The sequence below is a fragment of the Stigmatopora argus genome, chromosome 12 (assembly GCF_051989625.1).
Source record: "Stigmatopora argus isolate UIUO_Sarg chromosome 12, RoL_Sarg_1.0, whole genome shotgun sequence".
Lineage (NCBI taxonomy): Eukaryota > Metazoa > Chordata > Actinopteri > Syngnathiformes > Syngnathidae > Stigmatopora > Stigmatopora argus.
The window spans coordinates 8989456-9016965 of NC_135398.1; the positions used below are offsets into that span (position 1 = coordinate 8989456).

The following is a 27510-nucleotide window of genomic DNA, read 5'->3' on the forward strand; positions in this document are numbered from 1 at the left end:
CTGAACGATGTTGAGAGCGCTACAAAATGTTTATCCTGCCAGATGAAAGCCACGTAATCTCACCGCTTCGGATCTTCCTCTGGGACAACATTGTGCCTCCTCACTCCATTACCAGTCACATTTCCGGAATATCTTAAATCACAATTAAGCAGTAACTGAGCTTTAAGAGAGCCTTGCAGGTATAAAGCGATCATTGCTGACAGTTAAGCCATCATACATTGAAATGAACTTTTAACGTCACTTGAGAGTAACAGGTTTGTCTCTGATGCATTTTTAGTATGATCCAATGTAAGATGTGTGTCTGGAAGACTTCTTCCTGCTTTAGGCAACATTTGTGGATTAGCATAGGCTTCCTGGAGTACATAAACGTTATTTTACAGTTGGATGTCATCTAATGATGTCACTTAAAATCTCACATTTACGTTTGGGGCCACTTTGCTGAATTTAATAGATTGGACTTCTCTGAGCCACAACCCGCAGTCCTTTTGTTTGTAAAATCATTAGTAAAATTTCTTTGTTGTGACGGCCAGGGTTTTAGTTTTATCCACAGAATTCAATCATTTTCATCTGAACAATAGTTAATACATGTGTGTTGCTGTTGTTAAATTTCGATCTGAGTGTCTGGGGGGAGCGCAGAGTGGATTGAGCACATCAAGAAAATGGAGTGGGCGAGGTGACTAAGTCCCTTCTTTGATCAAAACGTTTTACTGAAAACTACTTTGATCAAACGAAGTGTTCCCAATGAAGAGTTGACGACAACGACATTGGAACTGAAACAAAAGGGCCATTGTTGGCCCTTTGCCAAAAACCTGATATAAACCTATTTTTGTAGATGATAAATTTTTCATTTTTCAATCGCTATGCTTCCAGTTGTGCTGGGTCCAGGGGGATAAAAGTATGATATTTATGATTCAGGATGCGCCTGAGATCCCGTGGAAATGGTGAAAAAGTTAATGCTTCTGTGTTGGTCTCAACACTTGTGCTGTTTTATCGTGATGATGCGTCCAGTTTGAACATGTATGGTAGAAACTCTCCAGGATCATGCTCATCGAAACGTATTCCCTCCACTGACCCATTATCAATTTCGTATTCTGACTCATTGCACGATAAAGTTAGTGTGTCTCAACTTTTCAGAAGCAAACTGTTACAGCTTTTATAGCACAATTGCAAATAGTTTACAATCTGTGTCAGTCTTTATCATTGGTATTTTATGCCTGTTGACAAGATGCAGTCATTCAAATAGTGAGAAAAACAAATGGAGGGACTTCAAATAGCCCAATGTGCAATGTGTACATGTGGAAAAACTTCATTAATTACATTAAAATGAATAAAATCAGAAATACTCAAATTATTTATGGCCCCAATACCGCTCAATTTTATTATTCTATTTTACTGTGTTTAAATAGAAGGACTCGTCTTTTAGTATTTTTGACAGTCCTGGGTGTTCTATCTAGATTGAGGATCCCTGCCAGCCTCTTGCAGTCAAAATGTAAAACTGTCAAAAATTAAAAAATACAGTAGCGGTGAAAAAATCAACTTCATTAAACCCACTAGATTATTGGACTATGCCCTAATGAAGTGCTAACATTAAGACAACACAAATATTAAGGGCCTTTTTATAGAAATAATTGACTATGGGTACAAAAATGGAAAGTAATGGAGTTTATTCAACCGTTCACTGCTAATGCAATCCATGTGCTAAAAAAGATGATGAAATTCTGTCAACATGCATCCTTCCCGTTAAATGTCATGTTCCACATTTTGACACACACTAATCAATTAGATCCAAGCTTCTACTGGGAGTGAAGTGAAAAGTGGGAAGGTCTGCTGCTGACCCAGCACCCCCCCCCCCCCCCCCCCCCCCCCCATGACACAACTCAGTAGCCAAACATTGCTGCTCACACGCAGAGCAGTTAATCAATCCTACAACACAAAGTCCCCCAAAAATATGGAGAAGTAAATCAATGTTACACCGTTTCTATGTTCAGCTCACCAAATAACAACAAGGAGAACAACAACAGTGAATGTAAACCAATCACAGTTGTTAGAGATGGTGGCTCAGTTCAACCAATTTCATGCTCGAGCACTACTCAATTCGAAGGGGGAAAAGGTGACCTCAAGGTTAAAGTCGCATCAGCAAACGGCGTCGGATCACAACCAACACTGAGGTCGCTTGTTGGGATTCTTTCTCAATGACATGCCTCATTAAACAGGCGCAGAGCCAAATGGAGCTAAAAAGGCGACGTCGTGTTGACGGCCAGCTCACGGCTCAGCGTGTCACGCGTCAGTAATGCAGAGAAATGGCGGCGGCCATTTTAGGGAACAAATCAGGAAAAAAAACAGTCAAGCAGCTGCGATTGAGAGGTCTTTAGTGGCCTTGAGGCAATCTGTTTGTGCCTCCTCAAGGGAACCAAAACAAAAAGTGGTAAAAAGTGACCCCACCATACCTATACTATGACTGAGCCATTTGAATTTTGAACTTGAATTCTCTAGGACAAAAGTGACGTGCATCCTTGAATGGTCAACCAAATACAAGGCACATATAGATCAACATACATTTATTTACATGTAAACGTACACGTGGGGTTTTTAAGTTGACTCGTTGACTCGTGCAATTGGCTTGGGCGTCTTACAGCATCAAGAGCATTGAAATATGATCAATCACTGATGGTAGGCGGGAGACTCCTGATGTTGAGCATGTTAATCTGTCTTTTGGGTGCAGTCACCGAAAAGCAATCAGTTCAATACAAGTGCTCCTGTGCATATTTACTGTCACTTGAAGGCTCTCTGAACCATTACATGATCCATGCCTCCTCTTGCAGGTCACTCGGAGTGATTTATAACTATACGTGCTGCTTCTCTTTAATAGGCCACTTGTAACAAATGAATTTGTCATCTCTCCACACATACAGGTCAGTCTGACTCTGTTTGCACTTGATTGCAAATTCAGGCAGCCAATGCTACTCTACTTCGAAACTGTGAATAGAGGCTGCTTTAACTCTCGATAGTGCCATAATTTAACTTAATGGCCGCCATTAACGCTACTAGACGTCCAATAAGCCTTCATTGGAACTCAGTTAAATACTGTAATATTTTTGGGGGAATTAGTACAAAATGAGTGGTATTGGGCTCCATATCCAGTGTTTTTATTCGTTTTCGTCATATGAATTGTTTTTAGCAACATTTTTAAGTTATCCTTTTATTTATTCTTAAAGATATCAAACTAATATATAATATGGATCAACATTGCAAATGTAATTTTGACCTGCTATTCAAATACGTGGACATTTTGGGTCTTATAGGCCACATTTTATATGGTCAAGTTTTGATTTTTTTAACGATAGCTATTTGCTACTGTGAATGGTCAAGTCATCGGCTGCCAATGAGGGTGATAGACATCCAATCATTTGCAAATGAGTTAAAGTGGGAGCTACACCCACATATTTTTAAAGTAAGAATGCAACTAGCAACACCAAGATAATCTTTTAAATGTATTCATTTCTTCATTTTCTGTACTGCATATCCTAGCAAGGGGCATATGGGGTGCTGGAGCCTATCCCGGCTAACTACAGGCAGCAGGATAGGGACACCTGAATTGGTGGCCAGCCAATTGCGGGGCACAAGGAGACGGACAACCAATCATTCACACTAATACCTAGGAGCAATTTAGAGTGTTCACCCCGTTATATTTTGGGAATGTAGGAGGAAACTGGATTACTTGGAGAATCCCCACGCAATCCTGTGCGAGAACATGCAAACTCCACACAGTGAGGACCGACCTGGGATCAAACCCTTAAACCCCAGAACTGTGAGGCAGATCGCGTTAACCACTCGGCCACAAGGCCGCCCCTCCTGTAAATGTATCCCCCAAAAATCTCATATCAAAAGATAAGCAAACATTTGTTGTCGATGTTCAACCCTGATGGCCCCGGGTAGTAAAACGGTGGCCTCAAAAGCCCCAAACTCACACCAACAACATCTCAAGCCAAACTGCACACGTGCCCCTTGCTCAAATGACAACTTGGCGCAGACTTTTAGTAGTGAATGAAATCTTACATCCTCATCATCTCGCGTGCACTTCCTGCGGCTCTGGACGTGCAGGCTTGCCTCCAGTGGCTGCCGGCGGCTTTTGCTCTCGTCGTCCGCCGCCTGAGCGCCGAGCAGGCGGCTTGCTTCGGGTGGTAGCGGGAACGAATTGGCAGTGTTAATCTTGCCGGTGAATCTCTGGTATAATGAAGCCATGCTTCTCTGCCGACGATTGTGCTCTTTTGAAATGCTCGATTTCTCTTCTCTTCCGCAGCGTTCCTCTTCAGCTTTGTCTAAGCGGCTGCACGTCCTCCTCTGCATGCACACCACGTTGGTGTCCCCTCCTCTCCCCCACGTCTACGGTGTCACCAGCATCAGCAGCAGCAGCAACCAAAAAGCGGTGGCGTCCGATTTGTGTTGGCGATGATTTCTCCACCGCACAATTCAACGGATAACAGTAAAAAGGTGCGTGCATGTGAGGTAGGCGATCATGTTGAGCTAAAGAAGGCTGTCGCACGCACGTTCTGCAAAGATGCAGCAGCAGCCACACAGACGTCCACTTTACGCACAGACATTACCTCAAATCACCTTCCTTTGAAAAAAACATCATTCACATTTTTTTCCTTTTTTTTCCCCCCCTTCTTGTGTGGGTATGCTTCGAGCGATGAATTTGTCACACCACTATTCGGTTGGAGCCTACCAAAATGGAGCTTGTTCTACTTTTGGATACACTGGAATTTAGAAGTATCAACAGATGGGCCATTTCAATATTGGACGACGTCCCAGTCTTCAAATATTAAATAGGCCACACTGAAAATACGAAAACACGTGGTTTCTGTGTAAATTTACTGAAGAAAAGAAAAACTTAGGAGAAAAGCATTTTATAAAATATTTTTTTATAAATAGTAAGTCTGTATAACCCCTTAAAGGCCATTTTCCCAGCCAAACTTCACAGTTCAAATAGATTGGACATCAATGGCAGTTAACGTGGGCAGTATTTTTATTTTGGTTGAAATTGCAAATTATTTAAAAACTGCATTCAACAGATCTTTAATTATTACAGTAATAATCAGTATTTAAATTTGTTCATATTTTATGTACAGGGGCTTTATGTCACTATATATAAAAATCACACAACATGAATAATGTGCTAAACACAGACATGAAGTAAATATAAAAAAAGTTCGCATGCCACTTGTGTTCATTAAAGCAGGTTTTAGTAATCATCATTTTTAAAGCGTTTACCACACCAATGTAATCTGTGAAATTTGTCTTTTGTGGTAGAAACCATTGAGGGGAAGTTGTACACGTGCACACACACAATAACATTTAAAATCATTTTAACCAAGAGCCAGCAGACTGCAAGTACCTTTTATTAACCCCAAATAAAGTTGAGGTTGATCCAATGACCTGGTAACCCTTTTCAGACATATTGAGCATCATATCTCTCAACACAAGTCATTGTCTACAACAGTGGTCCCCAACCGCCGGTCCGTGGACCGGTACCGGTCCATGAGCCACCTAGTGTCGGTCCGTCAGAGTAAAAAATATTAACGTTTTCAATATCGCCCTCCTACTTAAAATAAGAAAAAGTTTTTTAATAATAATAATACAAATAATTGTTATTATGCTTGGGAAAATAGAAAGAGCTTTCCAAGTCCGCGGTGAGAAAAAGGTTGGGGACTGCTGGTCTCCAGCATCAGAGCTCCTCATGTTCAAGTATACTAGTCAGGGTAAATAAATATTAGATTTTCCTAGGTACAGACAGCCATCAAGTGGAGAACCTGTGACACAACAGCGACATTACCAAAAACTGAATGCGCCTTCAAAATTTTGAAAATGATGGGGAGAAAATGAATGAGGGAAGTTTCAGAGAGTCTGGTATCAGATTTGGAGGAGATAAATACTAGTATTTTAACTAATTGACTACCATCCATATACTGAAATATTATCCACCCAGGTCCCCCTGCGAGAATTGCTCAAAATTACACAAAAATGCATGTTGACACAAAATGAACTTCACGCTTATCTAGTTGATCTCTTTCTCCCTGAACATCTGAACTTTTCAATCGTGCGTCTCACAGCTAGTCATTTGGAAGCCTCGAATGTACATATCTTACACGTTCCATTGCAGGTGATTTTACGGCTCACCGGGCAGCTCCGTTGCCAACAGAAATAGGATTCAAATCTCTGTCATTCAGACAAGTACGTGTTGAAAATATCTCATGTATCTGTGGGAATTGGGCCGTGTTCACTGGGAGGATGACTATTTCAGGGCTGACACCAAACCGGAATGTGTCTCAGGACCTCCTGTTGAATACTGCTGCTGTAATTTCCCATTTCGTACGATAAGGCTTCGTTTAAAATTGCAACGAGTAATCATGTTAAAGAGGGTGCATCAGCAGAAATGAACATACACTCAAATAAAAAGTGGGTTTCTTTGAATTTACTATGGTGTGCAGTTTTTGCATTAAAATGCCAATTAATACGGAGCTGGTTTGTTATGCAAACCCCCCCCAAATTTTGCTGGCTTTTCTGGAGAAACAAAATTCAGCAGAGGGTAAGAATGTAACTGGTTAGGGACCGACAGGAATGATTGTGTCAGTGCCAATGACAATGATAGACATCTAATCCATTTTACCTGAGATGGGCTAATGAGTAAAAAAAATGTGGGAAATAAAAAATAATAGTAGGCTTTATTTTCAATGTATTGTCAGGCAAAAAAAAACATCCAACACACTCCTAGATACTAAGTTTTGTGTGAGATCTAGGGGATAACGGTACATTGAAAGTTATAATAAAATCAGTCCTTTTAACAACTTGATGAACTAATTTGCGGCATAAAAAACAAAAACAATACAATACACGTGGATGCACTCAGTTATCGCAGTAACAAATATAGGTTATTTGTTTTACTTTCATTGAATTGAAAGCCTTTATTGTCATTATATAAGTACAATGTGATTTAAACACAAAGAAATAGGCATAAAAAGTTAGATGCAATAAAAATGCAATGAGATACAAACAAACAAACATTGATTTAAATTATAAACTTTCTCCCGTGTGGCTTATGTATATATTTGGTTTACTTAACTCAGTAGAAGATGCCATATGATTTATAAACAGACATTAAGTAATATTGATTCCAAACATTTGAACATTAATTCTAGATAGGAGGACATTTAATTTCCTTGTGAATGGATTTGACTAGATTTATTTAGTAGCCTGTATCACCCTCCCACATAATACTTTTGGGTCAGTGTCAATTATTTCTGCCCTTGAATAAATGTATTTCAAAGGTCTAACGGGAGGGTAATATTTGAAATGCATTTGAAAATCGCAAACTAACATTTACGTATTAGCTTGCATCAAATTTCAAATGCTTCCATGCTAAATCCTTGTAAATGATTTAGAAAACAAACCTATCAAATGACACAGATAGACCCTACTCTAGAGAGAGAAGCAAAACAACCTTAAAAATGTAAAAGCCTAAATTTCTGTGCCATGCAGAGACAACCTAATATTCTCTTTTTGGCATATTCATTTGCACCTCAGTGGCAGGAAGATTAAGTATTCTGAAAATGAACAGATGTTGTGGCACATTAGAAACACCGGAAGAAAATCACTTCCCTCAACGGTAGACGACTTGGAATAATGCCAAAAAGTACTGCTCGAATACTTGTGAGCAGCACAACAAGTCAAATACCTCAGAAAGTTGTGCTCAAGCAAACGCTGGAAGCAAATAATATCATGACGCATTCACAAGAAGCAAATAAGTGCATTTGTTTGCAAACACCCTAAGTTGTTCCCATCTGCTTGGTTCATACCCAGCGACTGACACAAATTAATTGGGGAGCAAGAAATAACAAGAACAGTCAATCATGCGTTCGGAGAGGGCGCAATAATATCTCATTTCCTTCTAATATCAGCCAACTCAATAAGAAAATGGATTGAATTTCGTTACAGGCATAATTACATTTTCAACTATTTTTGTTGTACATTAGTTAGACACTAATGATCTTCCTAGTTGGGATGATATGTCAACCGCAGCAAGATGCTTTCTAATTTATGTCTCATCATCCTGCTGCCTCAATGTGTGTATGTTATAAATCATCTTTGAGCTGTCAACAGGGTAGAGTCATATACTGTGATGGGCTGTAGACATTTTATGCTCCTCTGACTGAAATAATCATAAATAATACTTGGACTTGGACTACAGCAGGTACAAACTCAAATGGCCATTTCGACAATAATGTTTTGTGGCATTTAGTGAGAGGAAAAAGGTGTGTATAAAATATATATATACACATTTATATATATTTATGTGTATATACATATATACACATACATATAAACACATGCATATATACACATACATATATACACATACATATATATACATACACATGTATGTAAGTATAGTATATGTGTATAATGTTTTTTGTATTGATTTTGCTAGTTTGGTTTGCTCCAATTGTGACTTCATTGAGAAAATAACTAGGGATGCCACAATTGCATATTTCGACATGCGAGTCGAGTTCGAGGCACTTGATTTTGTTGATCTGCTGAAACTGAATCCCAATCCAATACTTCAGAAATGTATTAAGGAGGGGAAATTAGCAATGATTAATGACTGATTTTCTTGACTCTTTTATTGTTACTGGACCCCTGTTAGATCTGCTAAATTTCACTAGTGTAATTATAAATATGCAGTATGGTACTGCAGTATATATATTTGTTGCAATTTACCTCGAGTTTATTGTGATTATTTGTAGCCCTTAACCCGTTTACTGCCATTAACCGTTATAAAGATGAAATCTATTTCAATTGTAAAGGCTGGCATTGACTGATCATGTTTCACTGCCATTGATGGAGATAGATGTCCAATCCAGTTTGAGTGGGGGGTTGGCAGCGAACATTCAATCCCCCAATCAAACTAGATTGGACCTCTATCACAGTAGGTTAATGAGTTAATACTTAAAAATGAAAATTCATTTTTAAAACCCAATCTATTTTACCAGGATTCCAGTCCTCTGAAAATGATGTGATCGGGCCCGAATGAACAAATGATAGGGTTTGGGACATCTAAAAACAACAACTTTATTTCTCCAATTGGCTGTGGTAGACATCCAATCCACTTGAATTTTGAATGATGACTGCCAGACCTCCCAGTTCACACAATTCGGAGACCCTTTGTTTTTCAAAAGGCACTGAAACATGGTCATTTGGGGTTGCTACTACTTTTTTCTCCATCTTTCCTGCCTGTTTACTGTTGTGCACCGCCAGCAGCCCCTAACACCCCACCCACCCACACACACAGACACATAAATCCGTGCAGCGCATTCTAAATTGGCCTTACCCATCGAGATGCGGTGCTGGTGTCTATCTTCAGCGGCGTGGTGATGAACACAGACATGGTCTTTAGCGTTGTCAACTCCTGTGTAAGAAGCTACTTTCCCTTCTTTCACACCTCCAGTGAAGAAGGGGATGACCCATTGTTGGCAAATAAGGGCGGGTGCCTCCCCCTCTCCTCACTGGTTGCATCAATGTCAACAGAGGAGGGAATACACCTTCACAAGGGTACATGGGGAGGGTGGGGGATATTTTTAATAATATTATATATAATAAAGTTAGATATATATCCTAAGCAAGGAGTGAGACCACCACACTTCAACACATACAAATATGTTGAAATGTGGTGGTCTCACTCCTTGCTTAGGATGCTTGAAACACCTCTACACTTCACTGTGTTTAGTCCCACCATCCCCCTTTTTTTCTTCAATACTTTTCTCTATTCAATAGCTGAACTAAATTATACGGAGGTTTACAGTAGAAAATAGTACATATAAGCTGAAAACACGCATTGATCTGAGCAGCGATGCCGAGTGTATTATTGCACGTGAAGCATTTACACTGACCACTTTAAAATCGATAGTAAATGAAGTGAATATCTAGCCCCCTGTGAATAATTCAACCCATATGTAGTGGAATAACTACACGTGCTTCGATATCTGTTTTGCATTACAAAGTCTTTCCCTCATATAAAATGGATTCAGTGCAAAGTTTGGGCTTTCTTGTGAACCACCTAACTTTGTGAAATTACTTGACAACTGCTTCACTCACGTAAATGGCGTACTCTAGACATTTAAGGTGATGGAAAAAAGTAAACAATTCAGCAATATGAACACTATTTTTGACAACATCTGTAATGCACAAACCTTACAGGCTCTATTTTCATATAGGTAGCAATAATCGTGGTAGTTTTCAGTCGTGTCATATGTTTAGAGAGATTTAGTGTCTCAAGCCCTTCACGTTTTATGATTTGTGGCTCACGTCAAATATTAGTTTTGTGAACGTCACAGTTGATTAAAAAATCTATAGCAGGCAGAAAATGGTCTCCTGGCATTAGAAGGACTGTTGCATCTTCAGATCATCGTGACTTAATTTAGCTGTAGTGCGATTCATGGAGTCGAAAGAACTCGTTCCTTTAAATCAAACTTAACCAGCACATTTTGAAAAGACTTATTTCCATGATTAGTTTAAAATGTATTCTAAAATAATGAAGTACAATGGAAATCTGGAGAAAAAGGGGCAATACACAGATGTGGAGGACACACTAAATATGCTTTCACTTCATTATAGCCTGATGGAGTGGCCAGTGAGTGTTTAAATTTCTGGAGTGAATAAAATACATGTATACTAACTATGGGTTAGCAGCCAGCTCTATGTATTTATTTGTAAACCAGGTAGTATTAGTAATAGCTCAGAGATTTGATGGCCCACCATAAATAATCACATTTAAATGGCGCAGTGTCAGGAGCGCAACTCATGAATTTACTCACTTCCCCCTGTAGACGCGGTAGCTCATCCCTAATGGCTGCCGGGCATCAGCTCATATTTTACACGTTTGATTTGCACAAGGTCCTGATGACAGCTGCACTTTTTAAATATATGCCTGGCTCGTGAAATACTAAGACTATTAAGGAAGTTGTAAAATTGCTTCATTGCGTACAACGCTATGTTTGTCAAGTCTTCCCGTACCGCTGAGCGACATGGTAAAAAGGTGAAGTAAAGTTCATATGTGCATGTGCGCCACAGGAGATAAAGTTCCATCACAACGAGTAATTGCCGTATAGCAACTGAAGAGGGGAATAATAAAGTCCTTTGAATTAAACCTGACATAATGCTTGCAGCTACAGTCAGTTCACATAACAAGCTGATTTTGTGCCGTGGCATTTCCCCGTGGTCCTTTAAACAAACCCCCTAATGCTAAATTTTTGTCACATTTACCACCCTGACATATACTTCCATGATTACGTTCGCTGATAGCTCGCAGTAGGTCACCGGCAGTATAATTAGTAGCAAAGGTTACCATTGCGGCGTATGGCGTTTCAACCTGATGGGAAATTAATGATGTACAATGAAGCTTTAACTTCACCATTGATTGTGTTTACTTTTACAGGCAACAATGCTTTGTTTTTGTTCATGCCTTTATTTCCTCTGTCTGTAATGAAGTTGAGGAAATACGTCATAAACACATTAGAAGGGAAGGATCATGCAAATGTTGAAATTCTTGGTGTAATGGAGCCCAACTTGCGCTGACAAGTAACTCACAGTATATTTAATGCCTAGTATTGATCTGTATGTGGTGGTTCTCCATGCATCAATTGGAGCCTCAGTCCACTTTTTGTGAAGTTTGACAATCTTCCCCTGCAGTAATCCCTGTTCCCAGTGTGGCTTTTCCTACCACCATTTTTCTCCTACTATTCACTGTCAGTATTCCTGGATAAAGCACTATGTGAACAAGCAGTTCTTTGCTAAAGTGCCTTAGTGAAGGGTCTGCCTGTCCTGTGGACATTTCTCAAGTCAACAGTTTCCCATGAGCCTTTGTGGAAGCTTGTTTGAAGGCTTTTGGTTTTGAGTTGATTAGAATATTTGGATGTGAACGGATGAGTTGGAAAATATAACTTTGTCCTAATATTCACATTTTTTGAGAAACTCAATTTTGGGTTTTCATGATGTGTAATGATTTAATCTAATGCACAGGTTTTGCTTTGTTTTCTGCAATAATCTAATACTAGTATTATTTGTATGTATGGAAAATGAAGACGAATGACTTCAGATCGGCACTTTGAAACAAACAGTTTGCCATGAATTGGGTCCATTTTGTGAAACTTTTTATGAGACCGTACACTGGGGATGCATATCTCAGACACTTGCATTAATTCCACTGTAAAACTTCATTTTCTCTGTTCCCCCTGATGTTACTTAAACGTCTGTGTCCTTCTTGTGGTTTCTGAGCTCGTCCTTCAGACCGCAGTATCCTACCGTGCTTAAATGGCTCAACGGCCCTGAAGCACTTTCCACCGGCACACCTCCCCTGAGGAGGCCAAAGTTCCCCTCACTGCACTTGATATTCACCTCAGCACGCACGAGCAGGCCCTCTTTAAGCTCAATGTAGAGCTAGTTTGACCGAAGCGTGCATGTAGAACGTGAAAATGCCATATTAGCAATAAAAAGCACCGACGTGTACGGCAATGAGATTTGTTCAATGCAGGCAATGCACTCTTTAAAGTCATCTGTCACAGGTAACAGCAAATAGAGCCTGTATCAAAGGGCAGCTGCCCAACACGTACGTATCTTAACTGTGGAAAAGGAGGGGCTCGCAGGTAGCCAACAGGTGTGGGAATAAACTTTCCTCATGTGAGCAGAGGCTGGCCCACAAGCATGGCAGTAGGTGTTGCCAAATTACTGTTCTGCGGTCTTGCAGTGCGCCCTTTCTAGCTTCTCTCGTCTCCAGACTCCATTTTATTGAACAATATGCGATTGTGTGCCACGCCATAATAGCCCTAAATACGGCCATTGGTTAGAATAAGCAGATGCTATCAAGCTGAGCGCGTATTGTATAGTGTGTACATGTTTGTGTGTACGCACACTCGGAAATTGAAAGTCATTCTGCAGGCGCTAATGACGGCAGTGGGCGGCAATACAAACATTTTAAGCAGGCGATTCTATGTCTGGATGCTGAAAACACACAGCTCGCTAGATGAATACAGAATGTATTTGAAAGACTTTTTTTCTTTGACTCTTGCTGCATACAAATTGTGGCAGGAAAGGTTTGTCTGTTCACTCTGATTTTTTTCAGCTACCTTAAAAGTGAACTGAACCTAGAAAATTGAAGGGCAATACCAGGCAGGTATATTTTCTAAGCCCTGTGGGAGCAAGAACGGCGAAAGCTTTTTTCTTCTTCTTGGTTTTAATTACGCAGCATCATTTTCTAGTGGAACAGAAAACTTTCTGTACAACATTTATGATGGAGAATGTTTAAATTGGACAGGAGTGGCCCTCCCTAAGTGCCCATATATTTGCAGTGTAGATGTGGAAAGATACAAATCTTTGGCCCTGGTTGGAGTCTAAATCTCAGTCACCTAAGTTGGTCATCTAAGTCTAAGTCACCAATAACACAATCAAATTTGTTTTTGATTTTAATTTTTAATGAATATATATATATATATATATATATATATATATATATATATATATATATATATATATATATATATATATATATATATATATATATATATATATATATATATATATATATATTTATACTATACATTTAATTTTATATTATACATTTAATACTATTACATTCAACCAGCAATGAGAGTCTTTTGTGTGCTGTGAAAGAATAATGTCATATACCTTTTCTATAATTGTTTTACCCAGACCCCTGGGAACTGTTTTGAATGAGATTTTTTTTTAATCTTAAAAGTTTTAACAGTCAAGCCTTGAAACACATTTTTGAACCTCCCACACACAGGTTATCCATGCAGCAGAGTTAATTATGCTTGGAAGATAATGGATATTAAAACACTTTTCATAATAGGTGGATATTTCATTTTCATGTCAGTACTGAATAATAATATCACATTCAATTCTAAATCAAGAGTTTCTTCTTCCTACAGAGTAAAGTTGGCCTCAGTCCAGAACAAATGAGGCACGCCATTCAAGAAGACTCGTTGGACTTCATTGACCAGAAACCTGTAAGTCCTCCAACAATTTTAACTATGCACATTCTTTTTAATGTGTACCTGTATGTAGTGGATGGGTTGCATGTATTATCACTATTCATAATGAAAAAAAACACACCATCAATTCATTTTTGCACATTTTGTCTTTGTACAGCAAGACAAAATGCAGAAAAAATAACACAAGCTGGTGATGTCTACTTAAAGGCATTTTTGTTGATTAATTAATTTATATCCAATCCATAATTGTCGAGTAATATATTCCAATTTATTTTGCCTATTGGTAAATGTGACCAAACATTTGGATTGATTCGGTGGATGAAACAACATAGAACTGAAGTTAGTTTGAAATTACTGTACATAAATACATTTAGTTTAAATACCGAAGAATTGTGGTACAATTTGATTTAATTTTGTGTACAAATTATTCACCTTTTCATTGATTTTAAAGAATTTTAAAATGAGGGGATACGTAACATTTTAGTCCAGGGCATTCAGTTTGGTGATTTTAAGGCAAATATTTCTAAGAGAACATCAGGGAATAGACACAATTCATACAACCGCAGCTATCCTACTTTCCACAAAGTGCGCATTTGGATGATGATGGGGACAGGATCCACTTGGGGAACATTTTGATAAGAACATTTCCACAGCAACACAATATAAAAAACGTCATCACAGCAGAGCTGGCAGGCACGGCTTAGAAAAGCAACAAATCCTCTACTCTAATATTGCAGCTCAACACCCAATAGCCTTCACTTTCATGTTGCAACATAGCCAATATCACTTTTTTTGTCCTGTGAGAAGGACAAGTTGATACCCTGTTCGGTTTCTAACGTGTTGCTACTCTATATATATATATATATACGATTTACTCATTTTGATGAAGAAGGTTTTCAAGATCAGGAGCCCAGCATTGTGTGGAAGCCACAATTACTTAATCGTGTTGTTTCTAAGCTTCCAGCAGAGGGCAAACTCACACAACGTGAATATTCAGTCATTAGGCTCATGTGCCATTCCTGATAGAACACAGTCTGGTACCTCTGTACTAACTCGGGAAAATAGGGGGGCATAAACTCAGAAGCAAATTGTGGGCTGAAGAGTTTGGAGGAGGATGGCAGGGGTGTGACGATTGAACTTCCCTGGATTCCAAAAAGAAAATCATTTCATGCTCTGACACATTTTCTTTTCTCTATTTATTCAATCTGACGATTGATGTGTCTGTCTATGACATTCAAGTTAAGTTAAAATCTTTAAAGTAAGTCTTTCCCGAAAACGGCATTGTGAGAGCGCTACTGCTGGGCCATGACGACATGGAAGCAAAGAATACAGATAATATTTTTTCACTGATGGGAGGATTCATTTCAGTTTAAGTAGGCACTACTCAATTCCGCAAATTCAGACAGTTTAAAATGAGCTAGCAGTCTTGGAAGATCTGTTGAACCATCAGATATAAGCATTGCGATCCAAACACATGACACATACAGACAAATATTAAAACCTGAGCAGTTTTTAAAGTCCTCAATGAACACAATTTGGGGATTCAAAGGAAAACCAGATCAATCGAATTAATTCACTTAAAATATTTTTTTAATTAATGAATGAGACAACAAATATCAAAACTGAACAAAACTCATCTATAATGAAAAGTCCAGAATTATTCTAACCTTAATGTCAACCACTTACAGTGCCATTGATGATGATAGATGTCCAAGCATGTGGCTCTTTCCATTCTTCTGCTGTGAATTTAAATTAGTTTGGTTCTAGTAGACATCCAATCCATTTGAACTGCGAGGGCTGAATGTTCATTTGCTGGCAGACCCTCCCAGTTCAGATGGATTAGACCTCAATTGCCGTCATGGCAGCCTATGATTTCCATAAACCACACACGGGCATTTTCCCGAATAAGGGAAGAGCCACACACACAAAAGGGTGGGGTAGAACATGCCACCAACACATAAGAGACCCTCAGGAGAGATTTGAACCCAGAACGCCTTGACTGTGAGGCAATATCTTCTCAGACGCTCAATGTTACCGCAACCATTGAAAAGACATTACTAGCACTAGGAAAGCTTCAATTTTAAATGAGAAAAAACAACATTTTGAAAAAGTTCGAGCCAGATGCAAGTAGTAATGTGTCTGCCGCAGGCCTGACATTAAACGTTGCCAGCATGTTTTTCCCTTAATGATTCAGAAAACACAATCCATACATTACCTTTTCCCCCTTGATGGACGTCCGACGGTAGTTGCCTGCACCTGCTGACGAGTTCATGTTTACGCCGAGTGTGCCACAGCACAAGTGAAGGCAACTTCTCGCTCCACACCGCCTGAGCACGCACAGCTTTACGGGTGCACACAGCGGAACGGACGCATTTTACTCTTCTCCCTTCAAGTGGTTGCGAGTGTACACGGTTGAAGTCAGTAATTGGATTAGAGAAGATGATGCCCACCTGTAGCACTCAACTCTGCCGATTGGGTAAAAAAATCATATCCAAGTGCTGCAGCCTCCAAGCTCTCTTGCTCTCCCTTTCTCTCTCTCTCCCCCACTCTCTCTCTTTCTTTCTCCCTCCCCCACCATTTCATCTCATCGCAACGGTGATTTAAGTGAGAAGTGTCAACATATCATGAGAGAGCTTGTCTATCTGCTTAGCTAAAGCTAGGAAGTGGAACAAAGAAATTGTGAAATGTAAATAATTCATTTTTTTATGGTGGTAAATTATAGTTTGTGAATAGGGCCTCCAACGTCACTCTTGTTTGAGGAACAAATGTACCAAGGTTGAACAAACAAAAAAGGGGTTCATTAATAGATATACTTTAATAAAAGGAAGACATCGGAGCACATAATCCAGCGTTAACTTGCAAGTGAGAATCCATCTTGACTCGTCCCCGTCACGGATCATTCTAAAGAAAGACATCCTTTTCTGTCCATTTAGTTGCATTAGAATCAAAACAATTAAGATTATTGCATAAGCTAACCGAATAACACAATTAAGGTCAAAAAACAACTGCAACAACAATTGCATATGAGGTCTTCAAAACAACAATTAAGGTCGGAAACCAAAAACAACTGCATAAGAATTTACACAAGCAAGCCTCCATTCAGCAAACCAATTTCCATATTAGGTGAAACGAGCAACACTATTTTAAAACAATATGCGAGTATTTCCGGAAGTCGATTCGATTATCGCCATCTGCTCCGGAATCCAAGTCAAAGCAATTTAAGAGTCCTTCACAGATCTTCATTGCGAACCCAGATCAACAGTCCTCGGAGCCCAGGACTGGGTGAGCTGTCAAGTCAATAGTCCTCGGATCAGGGCAAAATAATTAAACGTTCTCAAAGCCAGCTGCAGGGGGAAGTGTCCTTCGTTAACAATTATACTAAGCGTTTGTCTGCTTATAATGATTAATATTTCACATATAGATATAATGATTAATATTCCACATATAATGATTAATATTTCAAGCACATTTATAATAGTACCCAAAATAACCCCAACACTGGGGCTCTGAAAATGTAGTTTTAATTCAATCCGGTTAGCATCCATTACTTCGGAAGCCATACCAAATTGATAACGGATAATTGCAAATATTTAAAATTTCTTAGATCTGCCAATCTTTGGTCGCAATAGACAGAAATGTTTCAAATGTGGCCGAATTGGAAACATGTATAGGACCCACCCTAGTTTCTCATCTAAATCTTCATGGCGATTTGAGGTGAAATTGTGTCACCTCGCCGGCTATATTCTTTATGGCCATAATGTGGAGGGCTTGGACACAGAAACAGTAAAATGGAGATGCAGTGGCAAAACTGCAGGGAGCGAGAAAACCAAGCACTGCATATTCTTCTGATGGGAGAAGAGGGACTTCTTGCATTGCAACTGTAGCTAATTAGAGTTGGGAAATGGGGCAAAGTTTTCCCTTTGTTAAAAATCTTTATATTGTGATCATTTAAGAAAGTCATTTTTTTTACTCCGTAAAATCCGAGCCACTGACAAAGTACTCACAGAATATTCTTCTGAATTCCTCCTGCACGAAATAATCCAAGATTTAGCTTAAGTGTTAATTAGATACACATAGATGTAAAAACAAAAACTCCTGTTAAGTGATCAAAATATGAATGCACATACAAAAATATTCCATAAAACCTATATAAACACTTTTTGCTTGGCTTAAATCTTTGAATACTTCTTTGAAAGTGGCCATAAGACTCTTAACTATAGATACGGGAAAACAACCTCAAACATAACTAAATATCTTGGTGTGCCAAAATACTTCATTAAAGCGGTATCAACAATTTTAACTCTGTATACACTGTATATTCTATGAGTATTGGAAGAAATGCCGGAACCTCTTTAACATAACATAGCATCAGTATTGAATGCAGTACATATATTGTATGTGCAAATGAAAAAGTACACACTTTGTGTGTGCTGACATGATGTATCATCCAAACAAACAAGATAAAGTCCACAAAGTTTGGTGTTTGACACATCACTGAGCAGCATGAAAGCATTCTGCCATCAGCACCATGGACAGCAGCCAAGCTTGCTGCCACAGTCCGTGAAAGAGAGAGCTTTTCAGCCACACGAGGCCAATTACACTTATTACATTATGGGAGGAAGCCTCAAGTTGAGAAAATGTTTTAGACCACACAAGTTAGTGATGCGTGTGAACCTGTGCCAAGCTAGCTGGCCAGATGAGACTTTGTGGAGGATGATGAAGGAACAAGCCCCCAGGGTGTTTTTAGAAAGTTCCTCTAATGGTGTCGGTCTACTTTCATGCAGAAACTTCAGGTTCCGGTTCCCAATTCTGAAATAGTACCTGCATATGTTAGATATTCACTCCAGTTGCCTCCCATATTCCAGTGACATGCATGTTGAATCAAAAGCTCTCACACTGACCAAAACAAAAGATCAGCATTACATGGTTCTCAATATAGTACCAATAAAATATTTCCCGTCATATGAATGTGAGCTGTGAAGGTTCAGCTGCAAGCACAGATCTTCTTTCAGGCCTGGTGTTTGAAACATGTTCTGCAAATATAATAGCTGAATCAGCTCTAGAGCTGTCATGCGATACCACAATATATTCACATGCAGGGGACAGTCTTTTATATCTGTTTTTTTTTTTTTTAAAGAAAGAAAAAAATGAAGGCATAGGAAATGGCTTTCATTTTTAATTACTTGTGTAATCTATGAAAAATATATGCAGTGAATTATAATCAATTCTTTTTTTTTTTCATTATTCTTTGATTTCATGGAGTTAGATCCATCAAACACCCAGTAAAATTGGTTTTTCTATTGTTCTGCATTGCAAATAATAAAATAAAAAAGCAACCAAAAGAAATCCTTAAAAAGGAGTAAGAAGAAGGGAACTTATTAAATCCCACCCCAATACTCATTCGTAGTACACTTAATTTTAATTTCCTGCAACTTTTTTCTTTCTTCTCTTTTAAATAATTCATGGTAACAAATGGTCGCCAATAATAGTAAAAACAAGAATATGAGCAAAGGCAAAATTTAATGTACAATTTTTCTGATCTACATTAACAATATACCAGCAAAGATAAAAAAATTGAATTATTAAGTACTGTGTGAATTTTCCTGTAGTCATTTTTCAGAATATTAAGGTCCCATTTAAGAAGTAATACATGTTGGATTATTACATGAAAAGCTAAGTCATTTTTGAAGTTGAAAGCTGGTGTACCGAGTTTGAGAAGCACTGTCTTCACTGATGTTTAGAATTTGACCCCAAACAAGATAAGAAAATGTGTTTACTTACTTATTGTTCTTATAGAGTACTACCTTTGTTATTTTAAGAGAGGAAGAAGTAAATTTGAAACCAAGCACAGCCTGATTATTGGACTGCCCTGCTTTACTGGTCAATACTTAATATCTTAGCTGCCTGTGATTGTGTTTGATGGAGGTAACCGTTCAATAGAAGCTGTTCCTTTTGGGGAAAAGTTGCAGCAGTTTATAGCGGCTAATGGCCAGCATGGCAATGGGTGAGAGTAATAGCACCTTTTAAAAGCATCTCTGTCTAAGTGTGTGAACATTTGAACACGTATGGTGCGTATGTGAATACGCATTCATTTTCTCCTATTCAGCTTTCACTTTGCCTTGAATCACCACTATACATGGCTGCCTGCAGGAACACAGAATATTCGATGGCTCGCCGACATCCATTTGTGCTGTGTGACTTGGTAAACACCCTTTTATAGTGCCAGACTCTCAAAAGAGTCTACGTAATGGGCAGCAGAACGATCTAAAGCCAGGTGGGAAGGCTCAATTATGGCAATGGATTATGTATCTACATCCATATTCAAATGGGCATCAATTTGCAAAGCAATCCCCTTTGGTACATTTGCAGTCTATAAGTTACACTTGTAATGATTCTACATTTGGATGGTGACCAGTCCACTGTTTAATCACCCTTTCATTGCAAAGTTTGTTGGGTTTCAAATGGCAAAGTGCTCATGTTTGTTAACATGCTTGCAATTTGTAGCAGTGCATCATACTGAGAGCAATTCAAATTTCAACCATGCTAATTGTCTTCACTAGTGTAGAGTTAGAGTGAAACATTCATTCATTCATTTTCTGAAATGCTTTATCCTCTCTAGGGTAGCAGGGGGTGCTGGAGCCTATCCCAGCTGACTTCGGTGGCCAGACGATCGCAGAGCACAAAGACACAGAAAACCATTCATGCCCCGAAATGGTGGCATCGGGCGACTTTTGGTGAACCTCCTCGCCATTGCTGCTTTTATGGTCGCGTTGTTGTCGTTTTTACCAGTTGTTGGAAGCTGATCATGATGTGCGGATTGGTCATTTTTCATTTGATGGCAGTGAATGAGTCAATTGAGGCAGTTCTGTCCCTCAAATTTAAATTCATTTCTTAGGTTGCGTTGTTGTCGTTTTTACCAGTTGTTGGAAGCTGATCATGATGTGCGGATTGGTCATTTTTCATTTGATGGCAGTGAATGAGTCAATTGAGGCAGTTCTGTCCCTCAAATTTAAATTCAGTTCTTAGATTTCTTAGGTCGCGTTGTTGGGTTTGTTAGGTCGCGTTGTTGTCGTTTAGGGGCAATTTAGAGTGTCTAATCAGCCTACCATGCATGTTTTTGGAATGTGGGAGGAAACCAGAGTACCTGGAGAAAACCCACGCAAGCCCGAGTGAGAACAGGCAAACTCCTCACAGGTGGACCGACCTGGATTTTAACCCAGGACCCCAGAGTTGTGAGGCCGACGCGGTAACCACCCACGCCGCCGGCCCGCTAGAGTGAAACAATGGAGAAAAAATAAGTCTCATATTTCTGTGAAAACGCATTATTGGAGTTTGATTCTGTTGCTAGAGAACGGAGCTATTAATAATTCTTTCTAAAGCTTCTGTGAAATTACTGAAAACCATTCATTTCCTATCATGCTTGTATTCTAGTAAAGTGGAGTCCATCCCAGCTGAGTTTAAGATCCTGGACTGGATCTGAAAAAAAATTAATAATGCAACACGTGCAGATTGTGGGACAGCTAAGTTTTAAGACTTACTGCGCCACTTCGAATCCAGAATCTATTCTATATGCTGTGCTACTCTACATTACCAAAAAAAAAGTATTTTATTCTCATGATTAAATGATTTATGATTTATGAATTGATAATTATGGATGTTTGTCCTTCTCCTCGTGCCCTGCAATTGGCTGGCCACCAATTCAGGGTGTGCCTGAAGTCAGCTGGGATATGCTCCGGCATCTCCTGCGACCCTTGTGAGGATAAGTGGTTCAGAAAATAAATGAAATTTTATTTCAAAGTGCCTTTCAGGACACTCAAGAATACATGACAACCGAATGTACAAAGAGATCAAAATGTAAAGTAAACAAAGCACAGATGAAAAGCAAAATCTGGGAAAACAAATGGGTGATGAGAAATGAAGCAGATGTGTTTTGAGTCTGGATTGGAAAAGTGACAAAGTTATAAAGCAAGGATTAAGGAGCAGAAACTTCCAGAGCTTGGGGACAGAGTAACTTAAAGCTTGGAACCAAAGGCAGCATGATAGGCATAGGGAACAAAAAAAATACAGTCTAGAGAAGGAGCAAATTGGTCAGGGAGGAGTGCTCAATCCGTGAGGTGATTAGACTGCAGGCAAGAGTAGCGGTGACCTGGGGGATACGGGAAGGGCGGACACGAGATATATTGCGAAGGTGGAATTGGGTAAATCTGTTAATGTCGTTAATATGAGAGCAGAAGGAAAACGTGCCGTCGAAGATGACACCCAGGCTCTTAACTTGAGTTGACGGAGAGATGAATGCATGGTGATGGCGATAGAAAAATTCATGTATTTAGTAAGCATGGTGGGTGTGTTTACTAGACAGACTACTGATTTTATGCTATTAAAGTAGTGAAAAAATAAATCAATAAATTAACAAGTTCTGAGCGGCCTGACAGGAATAGGGTGTTTGGGTGATACTCATAGAAAGAAGTTGGTCAATAAGGATTTTGTGAGCGATAGTATCGAAAGCAGTGGCAGGCCGTCAGGGCCTTCAAGGCCTTCTTTGCTGGCCTAAGAAATATCTGAATCATATATTATATTTTGTCCATTAATACTTATTAAATTATTCCAAATTGTCTGTTAGCTTCCTTTCATTGCTTTTCCCCCTGGTTGCACTGCTTCCAGATGTGTTTTCATATTGAAGCATTTAACCAATCACATTTCAGCCATTATTTGTTGCCAGGGTCAGAAATCTGCCTCAAGGCCTTCACAATCAGTTCTGCAGGCTCTGCTGCATTAAACAAGCGTCGATAAGACTGTTGCTTTAACCAATCAGATTTCGAGTTGGCAACACCACAATGCCTTGTCGCAGGTGTTGGGATACATCATTGCCTTCTCACAGGCGTAGGGACATTTCATCGCTTTTACCAACTATGATTGGCTAGTGATTAGCCAGAGCTACCAAACTGTATCTGTAGTGAGCTGCACAAGCAAATATATTGTTGTGTTGATTTAAAGCCATTTTCAAGATGGACTTTTCAAGAAAAACGGATTGAGAGTAAATCGGAAGCTGCAAGGAGGTCATTACTTATTTTCATTGATTCTGTTTCAGCACTGTAAAGAGGGCAGAAACCAGAGCGAAACTGTTTGTAGATTGTACTGAAAATAAGATGGTCGACAAACGTTTCAAGAATTTTTCAAAGATTAAATTGGAGATGGGGCAGAGGTTATTGACATTGGTGGAATGCAAGCGTAGGTGGGATGGCAGCTATTCTAAGAGACAGTGAAGGGAAATAGTAGTGATAAGGGGAGCAACTGAGGGGAAGCAGGTTTTAACAAGAGCTGTGGGAAGTGGATCAAGTTGGCAGGTGGGTTTGGATTCAATTATGAGGTCAGATGTCTTTGATCGAAACGAGAGCAAAATTAGAGAGGGTGCTTAGGGGAGGATAATGGAGGGGAAAGGAAGCCATTGCAGAAACTGCAGCTCCACTGTTAATCAGACGTTGGCAAATGTCTGTAATTTTGGAAGCAGGATTGTGTCACAGAAGTTAGTGAAAAGCATGAGATGGGGAAGACAGCTTGGTAACTTTGGTGAGGAGCAAAAACTAAATTTTAGAATGATGGTGATTGGCTTCAATTGGACCACAGTAATAGGCTGATTTAGCTGCATTGATTTTGTCTTTGTAAAGAATGAAATGATTGTTGTACATTTTCTTGTGAAGTGCCGACAAACCAGTTGTGTTGTAGCGACATCCAACTATGTGCTCCTGCATATTTATAACATAAGGCCAATGTGAATGTTTGTCCCTTAACATAAACACAATACCTGAATCACATCGCTTTTTTTATACGTCGAGCAATAATTTAATTTTTATATTAAACAGAGTCATATTTCATGGTAAAAAAAAATGTAGGCATTGAGTACAGCCCTGGTGGCTATTCATTCTTCCATTATATCCTCCTGACCACCAGGAAAAAAAATGTTGTCCAATAACATATATTTTAAAATTCCCCTATCTACTTGGACTAATTGGAATACTGCAAAATAAATTTGGCATCATTGGAAAGCTCTGAATGTCCTCTGTAGAGCACAAAATATGCAAAATTAATGCAATTGGAGGCACTGGGTTGGAGATATTTAGGTTTACAAATTTCCTCTACAGAGGACAAATTTGAACTACTGGTAGTCAGGAGGGCATATCACTTACCATGTTCAGTGAGGCCTATTCTATGGTGTCATATTCTTTACAGAGTTGTATCATTTGTATAAATGTGTGAATATACACACAAAACGGAGCAATCTTAGATATAAGTACAGCCTAACGTATAGCTGTTTTGTACCACAGTGCCAAAAGAGTCATTTGCTTTCATGTGAGAACATGGTTGAATTGCTCCATCTGCCTGCCTAAGTGTCTTGGAGGGTAATCTTTTACCATAGCGACAAGAACTGTCCGCTCATTTAACCTCAAACGTTAAACTCCCACCCGGATCCACACAAACACAAGGGGGACCAAGTGCCACCTTCATGCATCAATTTGCAAGTACCGCATGATTCACATGGCTGGATCATGGGGGAAATGGCATGGAAAGTCCCTCATGATGACCGAAATACCCTTTACACACCCAGTAGTCTGTGTAAACTTGTTGAAAAAGATCAAACTCTTCATCATCAGAGCCTTTTGTTTTTGTGTGCTTTGTTATTTTGACAAGGACGGTAAAACTATTCATCATGTTAAATAGAGGGAGGGGCTGTGTATTTTCTATGTACAGCACTTTCCCAAACTCCCATAAGCCATAGTTGACGGCGCAGATTCGTTGGTTTATAGAGGGCAATGATTTATAGCAGATGATTTATGATGATTCCCTACGTCAGATAAACAATCTATTGTCCCGCATCCACTTTGTTTGGAAAACTGTAAAGTAAACATTGCAGTGAAGGAAAGTTATCTTGTATAATATGTTGACTCAGAACTATCAACACATTAGATCACAGGTGTCAAAGTGGCAGCCCGGGGGCCAAATCTGGCCCACCGCATCATTTTGTGTGGCCCGGGAAAGTAAATCATGAGTGCCGACTTTCTGTTTTAGGATCAAATTAAAATGAAGAGTATAGATGTATATTACATTTCCTAATTTTCCCCCTTTTAAATCAATAATTTTAATTTTTATAATCCATTTTTTTCTTTGTTTTTATTTCAAAATAATTTTGTAAAATCTAAAAATATATAAAAATATTTTCTGTTTTCCACTTTAATATGGCACATAATTAAAGAAAAAATTGGTTTCCTTTTGCAATGAAAAACAAATGATTAAATAAATGATTTTCCTTACTAAGAAAAAAAAGCTCAAATAAGCATTGTTTTAGATCTATAAAACAATTGAATATTCAGTTTTTTTTGATCCAGGTCTTTTAATCCATTTATATAAAAAATCTAAATATTACATCTAAAATGGTCCGGCCCACATGAAATCGAGTTGACATTAACGCGTCCTGCGAACCAACCTGAGTCTGACACCCTTGCATTAGATCATCTGGAGGCTTACAATTAAGATGCTTTTGGGAGGATTTACGGTTTTAACAATGTTGAACAAAAAAACAAGGCTGCTGTGTGTTAATTTGTTGCAGAGCTGTTTTACACTGAAAACAACAACCAAATTAGAAGAAATATCGTGTAATGAATACTTCCCAATAATTAACCAAGGTCAGAAATCTGCAAAACTTACAAAATAGCAAGTTGTAAAATACCGAATGACAGATGTTGAAGGGAAAGAGCCTGAGGTGTTACACATGCCTCCAGCTGAATGTTGTTTACTTCCGACACCCTGCTTGCACAATTTGTAATTTGTATCTTAATAACCATACATCTGAAGCTTACAGATGATATTGCATCTGAAATGTTTCAGGTGTGCATAACATGGTTTTATGCATAACATGAAAGGAATTATTTATTCTTCGATGATCTTTGCACATTTTAACATCTCAGATTACCTGCGGGGAAGGAGGAAAGAATATTTTTTTTAAACTTCGCCTTTACCTTCAGGCTATTTTTTAAGCAGGAAAGAGAAATTCTGATACTTTCATTAAGGGTCTAGATCGCCTAATTTATTTACAAATCAGGACATCGAGGTCATCTTGTTTACTTGGAAGCATGTTTGTTTTCCCTCACTAACTTTAACCTTCCTTAGGTCATCGCAATAATGTTTGGATTAGATTAGAGTAGATAACTTTATTCATCCCAAATTTTGCTGATAATGTAGACCAGACATGTCCGCAATAATTGAAAAAACGCAAAGGAGGATCATCCCTATTATTACTACCATGTATGTTTTTGCGCCTATACAAAAATATTTAAGTAATTTATGGTGTTCTGGCAAAGTGCTAATGTTGCCAAGTTATTCCAGGGTTGTTCTAGGTGCTTTTTAAAAATCACAAAAAATTATAAGATGCAACACCTGCAACGCAGTTTTTGATGAGCACAAGTTTAATTATTGACAGATGCACTCCACACTACCTTGCCCAGCGGAAAGATACAGGACATCTGTGTCTGAAAGAACAACAAAGCACCCCTGATTCAAAAGGAGGCTTGGTTCCTTTTAGAGATCACACATTTGGATTGTCACATTTAACTGTAAAGCCAAAGAGTTATGGAAAATAAATGATCAAACATAATAACCTAATAGCTCTTCAAATGTCTCGCTAATTAGTGTGGATTCAACACACAAAGATAATCCAGCAGAATCTGGCAATCTATCCCCCTTTGGCATCGTTACCCCTAATTTAATTATCATATTTTAAATTTACAATGATTCAAACAAAAATGTTTAGTTTATAATGAACCTTACATGGAGCAATGAAACACATTGCGATTCATCTCACAGGAGTGCTTATTTTAATGCAAACCAACAATGTAGCAACCCTTGAAAATGAGCCCAGATCCCTTGTTTTTGTATAAAGGCTATACATACTTTTATTTCACAGTTAAAGAAATTCTTTATTGAACTATTATGAACACATATTTTCAAAGAAATGTTTATCTTCCTAACATGTGCAGCAAAAAAAGAATATACATTGTTATGAACCTTAAAATTTGCATTGGTCTCAATGCAATATGAAACAGTTGATTGCATAAATCCTTAAACATAGCTTGAATGGATTTTGGCTCATCCGATGTAATTTCACAAAGCTGTGGCATTCATCACCTATATGATGTACACATGTAATTCTGAAATGAGTTTTGTGGAGACATGATGGCTGACTGCTTATAATGCGTGAACGAGAGGTGAACATGAGGTGTAAGATGATTTAAAAATTAAAAATACGTACATGATAAAAGTATGCATCCACGTGGTGAATTATGCATTCGAGCACTTTTTATCTGTCCATTTTGATCCGGCTGCTTTTCTTGATTTCTTTAGTATTTCTGATATGAAGAAGCGAGCAAAAATTCATATCTGATAATTATCTAGCTGTAAA

At 38.6% G+C, this 27510-nt stretch overlaps 1 protein-coding gene and 1 long non-coding RNA gene across 3 annotated transcripts in view; one reads left to right on the forward strand and one right to left on the reverse strand.

The window, feature by feature from the left end:
- The window catches only part of dpp6b (dipeptidyl-peptidase 6b), a 59378-nt gene extending 42855 nt beyond the window's left edge, over nucleotides 1-16523 (reverse strand). The window contains exon 1 of one of the 2 annotated variants that reach the window (XM_077614462.1): nucleotides 16276-16523. In XM_077614462.1, the coding sequence (XP_077470588.1) occupies nucleotides 16276-16332 (57 nt within the window). In that variant the 5' untranslated portion in view covers nucleotides 16333-16523. Of the gene's footprint in view, nucleotides 1-4056; nucleotides 4610-16275 lie in introns of those variants that run through there. The other variant, XM_077614460.1, reaches the window with a different exon arrangement.
- Nucleotides 1-27510, forward strand: part of LOC144085327 (uncharacterized) — a 78148-nt gene that overhangs the window by 43204 nt on the left and 7434 nt on the right. Inside the window, exons 6-7 of the long non-coding RNA XR_013304089.1 lie at nucleotides 4301-4491; nucleotides 13998-14075. This is a non-coding gene — a long non-coding RNA (uncharacterized LOC144085327). The remainder of the gene's footprint in view (nucleotides 1-4300; nucleotides 4492-13997; nucleotides 14076-27510) is intronic.